At 37.7% G+C, this 13340-nt stretch overlaps 1 protein-coding gene across 1 annotated transcript in view; it reads right to left on the bottom strand.

The window, feature by feature from the left end:
- Positions 1-13340, bottom strand: part of LOC134669103 (tyrosine-protein kinase Src64B) — a 69850-nt gene that overhangs the window by 11263 nt on the left and 45247 nt on the right. Inside the window, exon 2 of the mRNA XM_063526638.1 lies at positions 1295-1376. Within this exon, the coding sequence (XP_063382708.1) occupies positions 1295-1343 (49 nt within the window). The 5' untranslated portion in view covers positions 1344-1376. The remainder of the gene's footprint in view (positions 1-1294; positions 1377-13340) is intronic.

The following is a 13340-nucleotide window of genomic DNA, read 5'->3' as shown; positions in this document are numbered from 1 at the left end:
TAAATGCTGGCTGATATATAATTAACAGATCTCAATTTTATGTAATATCTACCTACATAGGAAAAACCAGCTACTGCCTACCATATTAACGTATGTACCTATTTATTGTACGTTCTACTTGTAGTTTAACTAAAGTTAATATGTTTTTGGATATCAGAAAAGGTAGCTACTTATTTATTGTTTAAGAATATCGAAAATCTTGTTTCTCACGAATTAATGACGTTTCGTCTACCGACATTATTTGAATATTGTTCGACTTACATTAAATCTGTTATTTTGATTTAATTTTCTTCACAATCCATTACGAATTTTCGGTCGCATTTGTAGAAATTGGTTCCTTTGAATCCAGTTTTCTATGCGATTCGCACTAAGCGCTTTGCTTCTACTTTCCTTATGCGCACTGCCAAGGAATGGAATTCCTTGCCGGCGTTTATATTTCCGTGCTCTTATAACCCGGCAACCTTCAAATCAAGAGTGAACAGGCACCTTCTGGGCGAGCTCGCTCCATCGTAGGCCACGTCTACGCCTCGGCTAGTCTGTGGCCATGAGTAAACCCATGCATAATAAAAAAAAAAAAAAAAGCGATAGAAAATGCAGGACTAGTGCTGAGTTAGTGGTTACTGGGCACCTAGAGTCCTAGAGTGCTCCATTCATAAAAACATATATTGCAAGACTAAGTGCTTTTCGCTTGAAGGCACTGCAACACTTCTGAACTAAACCCACTTCTCTGTATTTTATATCGAAATACCTTTCAAACCTCTAAGCGCCATTAAGTCCGAACTTGACAGCATTGCCAGGACGACCCCGAACTTCAAACAACGGGACACTCCACAAAATTACGTCAAAATTGATCCGATTAGTCGAACACGGAAACAGTAATAATGTTTTACTACTCTTTAAAGGGTTTAATCCCCCTCGAGGCAGCTTCGGACATTTAAACTGCCGCAAGTTTGCTCTTAGTTTTACGTCGGTTTCCACTATTAGTAGGTCCTGTCTACATTCTAAGAATACCTATAATAAAATGTGTTCGTATTATTTTTAGTTTTCTTTTTTACCTATACAGGATGACTAAAAATAACTGCATTGCTCAGTTCGTTCAGTTGCTGCATTGGTCAATTGCCCAAACAACCCCCTAATTCCCTGGCAACGGGAATGCAGTAATTTTAGCCACCTTGTAAATTCTGATGGTAATTTGTGTTTAAGGAAGGCAAGAAAGGATCGACATGAAAGCGCGGAGAACAAGACATACCTAAGGCTTTATGCTTCAAGTTTGTGAACTTGTAAGTTCGCTTACCTAGAGGTCGTTCCGGGTCATGGCGGCGGCTGCAGCATTTGTTACCCATGGCGCGGCCCGCCCGCTACGCCGCGCCAAGCTGCTTCTGCAACAATACAAACTGTTATTAATACTTGTTATGTGTACTGGTAAAATAGGGGTTTAGTGTGCGCTGGGAGTATTGAAAACCCTCCCAGGGAGGCGTGACTAATTCGAAAATGCTTCCGCGTGTTTCCCACCGTGTATCTTATTAAGCACGAATGTGGGAAAGTAGTCATCATCATTAACAGTCATCTGAATTTGCACTTCTTTATGCCGATCATCTACATATACGTAAAGTCCAAGCGAACCTCTCGCCCGCATGGCAGTAATGGAAATAATATCGCTGTAGCTTTCAACGATGTCGAATAAATAAATCTGCAAATACATACAACGCGAGCAGTCAACCATTCAAGTGGATTGATACACCTGAGTAGGCGTCGATGCGCACAACACTATTGTGTTTCAATACTTTCTCGGTTTTTGTCCTTATGGCTTTCATACAAAAACGGGATGATGTAATAGTACCTACCTTCAAACTTAACAAATAAAAGAACAGATTGATTACATAAACATAACAGGCAAATTTTAAGAAAGGTATAACGGCACCAACAGGGTAAAATCCGTCAATATTCTTCCCTTACCTAAAGTCAGTTAGCACATACTTACTGAAGCACATGGCAAATATCGAATGGGGGACTGTCTTCGAGGCCTCTAATTGGCGCCCCTCTCGGGCCAGTCACCCGTGACATTTTACCTGCTTTGCCAACATATAGTTACGCCACGTCAGGTAGTAATTATATTATATATGATAACTACACGGTAAGAAGACAAGCCATAAATACGCAATTTATAAACAATAAGAATCGCCAATTAGAGATTTAATAATGACACTCCAACTTTGTTAACATCAACACCTTGCATAACGATTCGATAACAGAAACAACGACTTTCGAGTTAAAAATAACAACCAACGCAATTAAAAACTTGTGACAATGGAAATAATTCGATAGAATATGAATCCATTTTGCTGAATGCGCCAATTGGTTTGCAGCACAAAAAGATGGCCGAACGTTGCCGAACAACTTTTATATTGGATGAAACATTTCATATAAAAACACATAGATCAAACGTGAATTTTGGAAACAATAAGTAACTGTTAGATTTTTTCAAAATAAAGTTTGTGGCTACGTAATTCCCAAAAGGACGTAATTTAGTACCTTTAATAGATCCAGTCCCCAATTGTTTTTGACAGCTCCATTGTTTGTTATTGGTTATTTTATTTAGCAAATTTCTGAAGGTATCTGAACAAATATCTGTTACGAAAATCCTCATTGACCTTTAAAAGGTGAATAATTTGCAAATTCATATTTGCACGAAATCACACCTCATACATTACGTTCAACGCAGTATCTATTCGACACGGAAAGCTCATTAGTCCGTACTGATAGACACCTACATTATGTATTACTATAGAGGAGATGTTAGGTTTCTGCATTCACATCGTTCCAAAATTTTAGCTGGGCCAGTATAAGAACGGCCTTGATATTCGTAACGACCACCCATTAACGAAGATCACTCAGAGCAGACGTAATACTAGTTTAATGTAAATATTCACCTACGATTGTCAGTAGCGATAAGAACATACTGCTACACTATGATGAGTAACATGACGATTCAGGAAAATTAGTATATATAACGATTATTAAATTAACACGCGTGATAACGTACTGTTACAGTTTAGTACGTTTTGGCACATCAAAGCCATTATGGCCGAAAGTATCTGAAAAACAGCCGTTGATGGGAAAACTTTTGGGCAGGATAAAAGACTAACGACGCGTGACCGGCCGAAAAGTAACGCACAACACAACAGACTAAGAATTGTGATGCCATCGAACCGGCTTGCCGTTAAATGTAGATTAGATAGAAACAGAATTAGCGTGGGCGAATTCATGAAATGAGATTATTGAAACATGATGATGAGATTACAAATTTCCAAAGATATTAAGACTCCCAAGCTTGCAAACGCGGCTTATATTACTTGTTAATTATCGGCTTTCGGTTTTTCGGAGAAGGGATTTGGATCTGAAATGAAGAAATCATTCGATTACATCTAAATATGAGAGAATTATGAAGTGGAAATCGTTATTTATGAAAAGATCTTTAATAATGAACAGTGCACTTGAAAAGATAAGAATAATGGAGAGAGTCGAGAGTTACTTAAGTCTCAATAGTAGGTATGTAAGGTACTAATTCAATTTGTGATACCGGATAGGAAGATTCCTTTGAGTGTTTTATAGGTTTATTCAGTTGCCTGATACACTTAAAAAAAATTGCGATAATTATCTGCATTGCGATAATTATCAGAATGGAGAGCCTTGGTGCACAAAATAACGACATCATGTGATCGCGACCCTCAGTCATGAGGAATCGAGGAAGAAGAAGATCTGCTTTAACACGAGAGCTAGTCACATTTTAAATTATTTTGCTGATGTTATTCTATCCAGTCAATGGGATCTCAAGACAAACCGTCTGGTCAACCAGACCTTGGATTTAAATTTTAATCCTATGATAATATATTAACTTATCCACAATCCGAGCCTAAGAACAAAAACAGAAATTTGGGTTAGTCAAATATGTAAATGTTATCTTCACGCCGAGATAAGAGCGCGACGAAGTAATTCATTCAGCCAGCTTCAAAACAGATACATGTTAACCTTAACATTGTCATAACCTTTTTATTTGACCTAACCTTTACCTGAATGGTGAACGCCTGACACGAGTGTGAAAAGACAACGGGATTTACTCTACTTTTCGGCTCATTCAATATTAATGCCGAACTATTGAAACAAATCCCTTATTTTCTTAATCCTTAAATCTCTTATTTTCTTATGACCGACATATGATTAATTACTAATGATCCGAGATAAAACAGGATTCTGACAAATTGAAGGACGAATACAGCATTTTGCAAGTACGTTGAGAAGTAGCTATTACAAGAAAGCTACACGTGTATGTCCAAAAATAATCTGTAGGTAGAGGAGTCACGTTGATCCAATAAAGTAAGGAAAAACTAACAATAACAATAGTATTTATATTACCAGTAGCAATTGTTTTAGTATTAGCGATTATAATACTAGGAAATAATCCGATCCATCTGACGTTAACTGACCGCAACCAATGACTTGTCAGCACGTATTACTTGATAGAAAATTGTATTCCTTACTTAATCCTAGACTTAGATAACATAATTAATGATCTAGAAAAAATGTGAAGCCCCATTATTCCTAAATTAAACTGAAAGAGTTGAGTGCAATGTGCGATGATTATAATATTTGTACCGATTGTGGAAATTATACAATAGGCATATATCATATAAACATGTAATTTCCCCGACAATTTGTTACGCATATTTTTAAACACGTGAGGTGATTATACTCGTATTGTAATACGGTGTAGGTATTTGTATCGGCCGCTTATCGGCGTGTGCTCTTATCAGTATTATGACTTTATGAATGATACAGTCATGTTCCCACGCGCTAAAATTTGGCGATAACAATTTGATTTCACGTTTGAAAAGTCGATAGCACCAAGTGTATTTTTTCGAAAGTAAGTTTTCATTTTTAACAGCTCCTTTCCCCTGAATGTTTTCTCCTGTGTACCAGAGAACATTTAGAGATTAGTAGATTACACTGGAGCACACCAAAATCTCGGAAAAATACAAGAAATACCACTTGTTTTTTCCTACGCTCATTTACACCTGCCACAATCACTACATTTATATTCACTTGGATATTCGAAAATATAATTACGTTGGTTTTACATTTAGAAGCATAAAATAAGAATGAGAAAGGCAACAATTCCAATAAATTATATTCTATTCTGCAATAGAACAATAGAAGACAAAGAAAATTTCTTCTAAAATATTTTGCGATTAAGTAGAAGTTGTTCAATGGCTATAATATAATCATAAAATTTAAAGTGATAAACATTGAGTACTGCGATTGTACGAAGGATCGGTATATCGATAAGTCTTTTGATGATTTGAAGTTGAATGTATAACTGCGTTTGTATGTTTATTTTATAGATTGGCAGCTTTATTCGGCACACCTGGGCGACCAGAGACTGTAATTTATGAGTTTTATAAAGAAACTTCGCAGACGCTAGACGCCCAGAATTAAGAAGTATTTAATAAATTCTTCTAAACAAGATGGGACTCTATAATATTCTAAGTACGCTACGTCGCCGCTGCTGACGAATGAGTTTTATTTAATTTTTTAATGATTTTAATGATAATTGAAACTAAATCTCTATCATTAATTAGGGCAAACCTATCATCCCAATAAAAAAAACTGAGTACGTATAAGCAACTATTTGTCTTACCCATCATACCTACTCGTATTTATTAGGTATACTTTACAAACCAAATAATTAAAGGATACTTTTTGCTCTTTTTGTCAATATAACCTATTTACCACCAATGTATGAAGGGGATATAGTGATCCGAAACTTACATTGGTTATACAAAATGTTAACGTTCCGATTAAATGTGTACTTATCGTGTTTTTTATAACATTACCAAGTATATTATACGGGACCAACGGGACATCCAATTAATAACGCTGCTCAAAGCTCTAAACGGAGATAAAATATTTATATTTTGCGTCTTTGTTTTTCTTGTCAGAAGTAATAAAGATGGTCGAGATTTTAACAGCGAAGGTTTGTTTGGTGTGACTGAACTTGATAAGAATAGGACTTACGAAACACTACGGGTCGATGGTAACAAGGCATAATGACATTTTGTCAACAATTTCTCACGCGAGGAGAATACACAACGACATCCGGTGTATTGGTATTTTAAACACAATATGCCAGGTTTCAGAAACATGCAGTTTGATTTGTGGTTCGTCAAAATATTTAATGTTTGATTAAACGGTTGACTGATGTTGCTTCATGTTATTTACTTAACTGAAGTGTAAAATTATGAATTTAATTAATATTTGGCGTTGTTATATTTGGCGCATAAATTACATATTTTTGATTAGGTAAATGAACTGTACGCTTGGTGTAATATATCGTCAAAATAATTTCACTGCGATTTTAGTTTATCAAAGCTTTGTGTACCTACAGTACAATAATATAATTTAATTATGCCCTCTGAAGCTGATCTGATATTATTGGCCAAAGGTAGGCGAAATATTCAGCTATCGATGCCGTTATGCCATATGCCGTTAATCATTACAAACAAAAGCACTGACAATATGAAAAGCTCGTGTCAAATAATTGATGGAACTGAATTCTAAATTATAAAACTTGAACCCGAATGTGATTTTAATGTCTTTTTCTGAAACTGTTATCGATTTAATCCGTCAACTATCAAAAGTGACATTTCTGGTCCAGCTGATCAAATCCATAACAGTTTCAGAACAAGAAAAAACTAGAATCGGGCTCCTTACTAATTCTCAGTAATCAGGTGTAAGAATTATTTCCCATGTAATGGCGTCGTATTAGTAAACAATGGCATTGCAACTGTAGCCTCAGTAAGCAGAAGAGGTGAGGTACCGCAGTAATTTAACACCGGCAAACAATACTGACGGCTCTTCGCGGAGCCAGGGAACACGCGTTTCGCAACGATTTATATACCATCGTCCTCACTTAACTGACCATTTGGATGCTGATACGCAATAATGTGTCAGCCCACATTAATTTTTCAATAAGATGTCAACTCAAAAAATTGACGCATAAAGTTGACATTTTATTGCAAAATGGATGTGGGATGACTCATTTTTGCTAAATACCATCCATTTATGAATCTTATTGCAAAGAAGTAAGGTCCATTAGTGGTCGGTTAAGAGTTTCACTGTTACTATGAATATGAAGTTGAGAATTAAACAGGAAAAAACATTTCATGTAAGGACATAAGTAAGCTCACTCTCGTTACGCATGCAAGTTAACTTTAAAACACCAGTTTTACTATCCGATCCCAAGCCTAAATATAAATGACTAGTCGCGAGGCGAGGAGTGGGAAATTGTAATTTCATGCGATTGTCGATAACAGTAATTACTTTTACACGTACTGCTGAGCGTATGATATTTTTCGCTCCGCTTTGACGATATGGCAAAGCTCAATCTTAAGCAACACTCAACCATGCGGTATTTTGTCTTAAGACTCTGTATAAAGTTTGATGTTATTTGTACAGCAAATATGTACACCCAATGAATACTTCCGCTTCCTCCATGAACTCTTCTTACACGTTATGTAAACAAAAAACAACCTCGAACCACCCATTTCATTGCGATCCAATTTGTCAACCGAATCTTGGCCTAGTCATGTATATATCCATTTCCGATTAGATAGCGCAAGCAAGTCGAGGCCTCAAAAAACCAGTGTAAAGAGAGATTCCTAACCACTATGCTTAATCGGATAGCTTACACTAGTTCGCCAAAAATTTCCATTCCTTAGCAATTGTAAGGAGGAATGACGCTCCCGTTTTATGGCCCGTCGGTAAGACAGAAGGGTAAACAGACCATTTTTCAGCGTCGCCCACACCGTACTCAAGGGAGGCTAGCGGGGCATACAAGCGTACCGGTAAATCGTTACATAGCAAATCAGTTTGCAATTTTACACGCAGTTGAAAACCACGACTAAGTGTGTGTTGAAAAGGTTCCTGTGAGAATGTTTATTGTATACTGAAATAAACCGCAGTTTTTTTTTACAAATTAATTTGAATTGGTACCGCTACATCACTTACAAATGCAAATCTATTTACCAAAAAAAAAAAAGATTGATAGCACTCTCGACAGGGAAGGATACAATGTTTCATCCAGCTATTGCTACGCCCACTCGAGATACGGCTAATAGATGCCCACGAAATGAAAACAATAGGAAATTAATCGGCGTCGGGCAAAGATAAGCAGCCCTGTGAGTAATTTGTACGAGTACATAGATCACTTGCCTCACGGACGGAGCATATAAAACGACTCGCCACTACGCGACCGAACGTCACCGTTAATTTCAATTAGCGTTAAGTTGATAACAAAAATCTAATTGCGCAAATGCATAAGATGTCTCACCTCCAAGTACTATACAATTATAAAAACGCATACGAGTATGTTTAGTGAGTGGTCACTTTTAGTAAACTCTTCATAATGAAGAGCAGGTATTCGTGAACTCTTCATAATGTCCTCTTCTTCATAATGAAGAGTCTGTGGGCATTTGTCTATGTATCCATCGCGGACGTTTTAATTAAGGCGCGGTGTGTAGTAAAATGCGCTTTTTTGTAAACATATTTACAGACTTTTACAAGGACTTCATGCTTTATTTTCTAGTATGTATAACTTTAGTCCTTGAACTACGTTATTGCTTGTCAGAAACACAACGGCTCATTATTTTCTCGATAGAATCTTAAGTTGAAAACATGCTTAAAGCTGTCTTTTGATCCATATTTTAGAAGTACTACGACGAAAATGGAAATGAAACTTACCTCATTCGATAGCTTTTAAGTAAATCTTCGTTATTGCTGGTCCTTTTATCGATACGTTAATCTTTTCATTCATAATTTTATGAATTCAACTTTTGCCTACTAAATTACACCCTACGCGGCAATACCTTGCGCCCATTCCCCGCGCCAGTACGCCCGTGGCCACTGCCAGCGTCGGACCTATGCTAGTTTAGTGGACGTTTCATAAAATGGGTAATCACTGTATAAATATGCAAATAATGTTATACACACAATGTTTTTCAACATACTTACGAAGAAAAGCAAAATAATTCTTAATTACTGTGACATTTCAGACATTCGCCCATCATATTGTCATTTTATAACAAGTTGGGAAGCAAAGGCACACACCCTTCTAACCAATCCGGAATTCAGTCACGATTGATAAATTGTGTAAACATATTTTATTAAAGGCTATTAAATTAATCAAATTTAATCATTTTTAAACATATGTGTACGGATTTCAAATACATATGTGTGAGTGTTTAGTGTATGGTTACCACCATCATTTCACCGCTTTTAGTTTCCGAGTTACCTACATGCGTTTTAAGGGAAGAGGTCGAAAAATGCCTAAAATGGTTTTCTGTTTAATATTGGGTAAGGTAGATTGCATGTAGCGGAGATGAGAATGTTGAGATGGATGTGTGGCGTGACGAGAATGGATAGGATTAGGAATGAATATATAAGAGGAAGCCTGAAAGTTGCACCCATAACAGAAAAAGTAAGGGCAAATCGCCTAGCGTGGTACGGGCATGTGATGCGGAGGGATGAAAGTCATGTGACGAGAAAGGTATTACGAATGAATGTGGAGGGAAGTACGAGGAAAGGAAAACCGAGGAAAAGGTGGATGGACTGTGTGAGAGATGATATGAAACGAATGCAAGTGAATGATGAAATGACGGGCGACAGAGAGGTGTGGAAGAGAAAGACATGCTGCGCCGACCCCAAGTGAATGGGACAAGGGCAAGAGAATGATGAATGATGATTGGGTAAGGTAGAAGTGCTAGTGCTCGACGCTGCACTAGTATTCGACATGGGTATAGTGTGTAGCTTTCAAATAGAACTCGACGGCTAATCCTTTTGTTAAGTAAAACCGCTAATGCCACGTGCTACAACCTTCTTCTTTCCCCTGCCCTTATCCCACCACCTGCATAAAAAATACGTACTTCAGTTACTGAATGCCGGCGAGTCGAACGCTACAGAACCAGTCTAAAATGTGTCATCGAGATGCGTAACAAAGGCGCGTTATCGGAGAGCGCACCTACACTGGTTTTTTAGCGTTGGCTTAGCCCGCGCTCAGGTGCCAAATAAAATAATTAAGACCCTTTTTTGCAGGTAAGTAGCACGTGCGGTTTTACTTAACAATAGACAATAGGATTAGCCGTTGAGCTCTATTTGAAAGCTACACACTATACTTTATGTCAAAGTAATATAGGTTAAATTTGAACGGCGACGATCTTTCTGTATTCAAATTTAATTCTTGTCACTTTGACATAAAGTGCCCGTGTCGAATACTAGTGCAGCGTTAAGCACTGGTACTTCTACCTTATTTCCGCCAAGTCCGTACCGTGCTTTATGGAAATTTATTCCAAAAAATGCTGTTTTTAAAGCAAGCATACGACCCGCATTCACCATAGCCTATGGACGCCTGCAGCTACGGGGATGTGACACATCATGCAAATGTTGATTGATTTTATATAAAATAAAAGTCCTAATATATAAAATAAGCTTTCATAAGTAATAGTTACTGATTTTTAAAAAGTGCTATTCAATTAAAAGACATGTCAAGATCGCTTACCTTCTTTCAAGTACTTTCTAATGCTAAAAAAACGAACTACAGTATTCTTCCTTATTTTCAATACCTACTTGCCCGAAATTGACTTCTAGAATTAGACCAAGTCTACGACGATTTTGATTGCACACGCAGTGCAAGTGTTAATCATAATTTCATAAAGGTTTGTCGTTCAAAATAACACTTGCACTGCGTGTGCAATCAAAATCGTTGCAGAATTTTCTTGGTCTAACTCTATTATATTTTTAAGGTATGTAAGTACTAATTTCTGCCTCATAATAATTGGGTATAATTTGATTAGTTTCTTAGTTTGTCGGGGTATACTCTCATATTGTATACATATAATTTCATTAAGTACTCATTAAAATACGAATTTGCTAATAAACCTTATTCGATATTAATTGCCGGAAAAAATCCCGGAACTGACAAATCAGAATATTCAGAATACCGATGGCGCCAGAATAAGGACGTAGACGTGCTGCGTGAGAATGGTGCGGCGGGGCGCGCGGGGCGCCCGCCCGCCTGTTCTACCACTCGTCTGCTTCACCCCCTCGGAAACGTAAAACTCCAGTATAAGAGCGCCTTAAGCAACAGTCTACCGCGCTGGACAAAAAGGGTGCGTATTGTTAGCTGTCTCAATGTCACTTACGGCGTTTATGGAGCTCGCAGGCTTTACACCCCTGTCAGAGTTTAATTGATAATAAATTCGTTTTTTACTATAAATATTTTGTTATTATGAACATTGATAAATTATCCCGACGTTTAGGATGTTTTTATATAGGAAAGTTTCAGTGTATTCCGTGTCAATTAAGCCTGTACCTACTTAAATATGTTGTATACAATAGTAAAAAGTTATTTTCCTGTGTGTGCTTTTAGCCTACTTTGGTGTCCCACTGCTGGGCAAAGGCCTCCCCTCGACCCTATCATTGACATTTTCCCACCATTTGGGGTGGAATGCGTCCAAGTCGTCCCGCCATCTCCTTTTCGATCTGCCTAAACCCCGGCCTGCACCGTCTATGGTGTTCCGTGGGTCCCACTCAGTAACCATTTTGGCCTATCTTTCTGGGTGCATGCGGCAGACATGTCCAGCTCAGTTCCACTTAAGCTTAGCGGTCTTGACGCCTACATTTACAACTCTAGTTCTGGAGCGTAGTTTCGGTCCGTCTATAGTTTATCAGTTGATGACCAATCAAGTTGATTTTCCGTGTATGATAGGTAAGTAAATTTATTATTTCATTCGTAAAATATTTCATGCATATACAGTTAGTAAACAGTTTATTTTATCATAATACCCTGACCCCCACAGCAGAGACAAAATTAGTCAAGCCGTGTGTGGTACAGGGTGTACCAAAGAATACCTACAACATACGGTGCAATTCGTTAACGTCAAGCTTATTTATCTACCTTGGGTTGCCTTCCTGCTTTTCGCTTTCATGAATTAAGTCAAATTAGGAAGAAAACAGTTAATATGGACAAAGTCACGAGGAGCGTATATGTGACGTCCCACGGGTAAAGGTACCTTATGGCGGTTGGCGCTTACGCTATTATTAACGTCGCTCCAATATTATTGCGGCGCTAAGCGACGTAAGGGCCAGCCGCCATAAGGTACCTTTTGCCGTGGAACGTCACATATATTCTCATATTCTGTGCGAGGGCGAGTCAATTCTCGAGCGTATGCTTAATGTTACTTCGAAATTCGTTACTACCGAAACTCGAAGATGTTTTATCTCCACCTCTATCATCCTTGCCATATTGGAGTGACAGAGATGGAGATACAGAAACATGAAATTTCGAAGTATCTGTTCGTAATCCAAGAGCACATTTTATGCTGTCTTCGAGTTGCCATTATTCGGAGAGCGGTTGGAATGAAAGCCCAGTGCGGGGAACGCCCCAGCTACCTGTTGCCTCCAATCAATAAGAACCCAGCACCATTGCTCCCCTAAACCTCACTCGACGAGTTAGCTCCATTGCCGAATAAATCAGTCAGTGGCTTTAAAACTTAACGCAATGCTACGTCAAATACAGCTATTGCTATAACGCCAACTTCGAGACTTTTCAGTTGCAGCGTGTAAATACCCCTTAGGTCTACCTTAAGAATCTTGAGGTATACTACTTAATATAAAATCGCAATTTTTTGGCAAATTACCAATACGTGATTTCCGCAACTGTTTCTTTTGGCAGGCTGAATATTTAAAGAGTTTTAGGACGATCATAAATTTCACTATTCAAGCAAAAAGGAAAGGTTGCCAAATTAAACTATTCGATAATGATTAATTATTGCTGACTGTACCAAATGTGGCCCAGTACTATTATTCCACTTCTATATTCACAAGTTTATGATTAAAATTATATCAGATTAAGTTAAAATAAATTAAGATAAACTAATAACTAATGCCATATGTGAAAAGATTTATTTAAACTAGGAAGGTATGAACGCCGCATAAATAGAATCTCAGAATGACCATTGTCCACTGTGCAACTAAATCAATGTTCCCTAGCTGATAGCTAAACCCGAGAGGGCAATAAAATGGCTTAGCGGAAGCCTTGCTCAAACACAAACGCTTTAGATAAGAGGATAATCAATACGCAAATGTTGTGAATACCCGCGACGGTAAAAGGCTGGAAATTATTCGGTAAATGCAACCGCATGGTGTACCTACAGATATGGGTACGAAGCCACGTATTTGCGATCACTGATCAGATAGTTTAATTACTAAATAATAAACCATAGAGCAAT

This window comes from Cydia fagiglandana, chromosome 11 (assembly GCF_963556715.1).
Source record: "Cydia fagiglandana chromosome 11, ilCydFagi1.1, whole genome shotgun sequence".
NCBI lineage: Eukaryota > Metazoa > Arthropoda > Insecta > Lepidoptera > Tortricidae > Cydia > Cydia fagiglandana.
This window is presented reverse-complemented; position numbering and strand designations above follow the sequence as displayed.